The 3,443-nt window shown below is 52.8% G+C and overlaps 1 protein-coding gene across 1 annotated transcript; it reads right to left on the bottom strand.

The window, feature by feature from the left end:
* Positions 1 to 1,806: 1,806 nt before the first annotated feature.
* Positions 1,807 to 2,241, bottom strand: LOC105272758 (pleckstrin homology-like domain family A member 1). Its single transcript, XM_011314984.1, has one exon. It carries the CDS (start codon positions 2,239 to 2,241, stop codon positions 1,807 to 1,809), a length of 435 nt encoding a protein of 144 aa, XP_011313286.1.
* Positions 2,242 to 3,443: the final 1,202 nt, after the last annotated feature.

Here is a 3,443-nt window from a genome sequence, read left to right as displayed (position 1 = left end):
AAGTTAAATAAGCAAAAAGGGGGGAGAAGTGAGGGGTCCGACTGAAATGATAATAATAATTAGGGGGCTTGATTTACAGCGAAAAGATTTAACTGAAGGCTCGCCGTTGGGGGGAATGATATTACAGGGGGTCGTTGATATGTGTTTGGGGGAAAGGTAATACAGGGTACTCACGGGTATTGCGGCTATTCCAATCCTTTCTGAACGATCCTCAGCACATACAAAATAATCCACACCATGGCCTTTCCTCCGTTCGTCACTCCTGGGTCTGTCTTGAGTTTTCCACGGACACGTCTTACACCAATTCCTCGCAATTAATCTCACACTTCCTCGACAATTCTCCTCTAAACTCTCCTCAAATTTCTCCTCAAAATTCTCTTCAGAACTCTCCTCAAAATTTTCTCACAACAATTGTCTCACAAAAATTCTCTCACAAAAATTCCTCAAAATCTCTGTTCCGCACGGGGCAGCTGTATTACGAGTGATGGCTTCCCCATCCTCGTTATTCTTCTTCCCCGATTATCACCGATCGGTCAATCGGGGACACTCGTTATTGGGTGTCGTCGTCCCAATTATTCGTTGTTCCGGGATTTCTTTCTCTTCCGGGGTCACGTGGTACGTGACGTCTTCATGGGGGGGTTTTCTTTCCATCCATCGGCGCGTGTGGTGACGAGGGGAACGGCGGGTTAAAGCGGCGTTTTCTCCTTCTCTCGTTGATGTCGTTTCCAGCGGCGCGAGTGTAGGGATAAGGGCGGGGGGGCGCGGCGCAAGGGAAAGGAATATTTTTGGGAGTGGGAGCCAACGGGGACAGGTTTCCCAACCTGTTGCCGTGTTCTTATAATTCTAACTTAATTCTAATTATTCCTACGAAAAGAAGTGTATATTAGGGGGCTGTGGAGGGGTCAAATAACAAGTGCCTCGTCACAGCTGTCCCGGGGGTAGAGAATGCAAGGGGTTTCCACAACCCCATGCTGCACGATACGATCCCTTTTCCTACTTTGACTCTACTGCCAGGTTTTCTGCGGCTGACTCCGGGAGCGAAGGGCTGGAAGGAAGGCTATCATCTGTTAATTCTTTAATTTAAATTTTCTACTTCACACTCATCACAGGCACACTGATTCACCCTTTCCTTTCCCAACAATTTGTTCATCCATGCGTTCCATACGGGGGGGTTTATATCAAGGATACCACGATTGTTCAGAACTGGTTTTTATTATGCGTGTAAACACAATGTACAGCGGGTGCGTGCAACACAACGTAATTATGCGAGAAAAGAAAAAAAAGAAACAAACGGCGGTGCACTTCCGCAACAGGGGGGGGGGGGAGAGGTCGATCCAGGGTTGTTTCTAGGGGAGACGTCGACAGTCAGGGCAGGACGCAACGTCTACTCCCCAGCGGCCACAGAAGTAACAACGACGAGCCATAACTGGGCATTCCTTGGCCCAGTGGTCGCCGTGGCACCTCCTGCATCCACTGAAGAGCAGTGGGGACTGTGGGGGGTTGGGGGAGGTTTGTGGGTAGCCGGGGTGTCGTCTGACCGTTTTGGGGGGCTGGTAAGAGCTGGGTCGAGGGATACGAAGGGCCATCAGGGCAGGGACAGGTGAGGATCGGCGTGGGGAAGGTAGTAGGATTATGATGGGTCGTGAGGGAGGAGGCCCGCGGGGCTGGGTGGGTGAGGTTTGGGTGGTGGTGGGTGTCGAGGGTGCAGTTGTTGGGCGTCGGGTGGGGGTTATCGGGCGAACCTGTAGTGGAGCGAGGGCGCTAATCAGGTGTTTAAGGGAGCGGTTGGGAGTCTGCGGGGCCGTCTCAAAGTCGTCGTGGGGTCGGGTGGCGATGGGGAGTTGGTCGAGGGGGTCGTCGAGGGGGGTAGTGGGACGTTTCGTGGGTCGACCTCGTCGTCGTCTGGGGGGGGGGCGGGGTCATCAGGGCCTTGTGGTGGGGTTCCTCCTGGGGCGGTTCTTGGGGCTTCTCCTGAGGCTTCTCCTGAGGCTTCTCCTGGGGCTTCGCCTGGGGCTTCTCCTGGGGCTTCGACTGGGGCTTCTCCTGGGGCTTCGCCTGGAGCTTCTCCTGGGGCTTTGCCTGGGCTCTCCACCTCTCCTGCCTTATCTCGTATCTGGCCTGGACCAGCATTTCCTCCTGCGCTTTCCAGGCCGCTGAGGGGTGATGTGGTGGGGGAGCTTCCTCGTCGAGGGGAGGCGAGTATATTCCCCTTCCGTAGGGGGCTCTTCCACTGGTCGGCATCTGAAAGGGGTCGAAGGTGGTAGGGTGTCAGGTCGGCAATATGTATCTTGTATATCCTATTACCTCGGGGGTCTTCGAGGTCATATAGGCTAGGGGAAAGTATGTTAACAATTTGGTAGGGGCCGTCGTATTTTGGGGCTAATTTTGCAGCGAAGTGTTGGGCTGCCTGCGATAGGGGTCGGCACCTTCTCAGTACTAATTCACCCACCCGGAAAATCTCATCTCGTCGGCCTTCGTCATAATGCTCCGCTTGCTTCGCGAAAGCTTCACCCATGTATTTTTTCGCGAGATCATAAAAGTAGTGCATTTTTTCGAGTCGTAATTTCCAGGGGCCCGTGAGAGAGGGATCAGGGCATTTATGGGCGCCATTTGGTGATTTAATTAGAGGACTAGGGGGTGGGGGGATGCGACCCATATTTAGGAATGCGGGCGAGACACCCAGGGAGGAATGAATCGATGTGTTCAGGGCAAACGCGAGTTCGGGTAAGTGCTGGTCCCAATCTCGGTGATTGTCACCATGCCTATCATGGCTTTGAGGGAGCGATTGATTCTTTCAACAGGGTTTGATTGGGGGTGATAGGGGGGGGTGGTGATGTGGGTAATACCTAATTGGGCGAGGGGTTTCGCGAGCTCTTTCCCAACGAATTCTGTGCCGTTATCACTGAGGAAAAACTGAGGCTTTCCCCAGCGTAGAATCACTGTCTCATAGAATACTTTCCAAATACTTTTCGCATTGGCTTTTCTAAGGGGCTTGATCTCTACGTACCGGGTAAAAACATCTTCTAAGACTAGGAGGTAACGATAGTGATTTTTAGAGGGAAGGAATGGGCCCATTATCTCACCTGCGACTGTGGACCAGGGTTCGGAGGTTGTTCGCTCCCGCATCAACCCTTTGGGACTGGTTTGAATCGACTTATACCGCTGGCATTGTGGACAGGACCTGACAAATTTAGCTACATCGCGGTAGGTTCCGGGCCAATAAAAATATAGGGCGACGCGGTGATACGTCTTGTCGATTCCGCCATGGGCTGCGTAAGGGCTGTCATGGGCGTCGCGTATCGTCTCGTGTCTCAGTCCCGGGGGTAGAACGGTTTTCCAACGGTTTAGGTCAGGGACAGTGAGGTCAATTTGAGGGCAGGGGCGAAGGAAATATAAAACATCATCTTCTACGGTCCAGTCAGGGTATTTGTGGGGGTTGGTAA

This window comes from Fopius arisanus, unplaced genomic scaffold, assembly GCF_000806365.1.
Source record: "Fopius arisanus strain USDA-PBARC FA_bdor unplaced genomic scaffold, ASM80636v1 scaffold00268, whole genome shotgun sequence".
Taxonomy (NCBI): domain Eukaryota; kingdom Metazoa; phylum Arthropoda; class Insecta; order Hymenoptera; family Braconidae; genus Fopius; species Fopius arisanus.
This window is presented reverse-complemented; position numbering and strand designations above follow the sequence as displayed.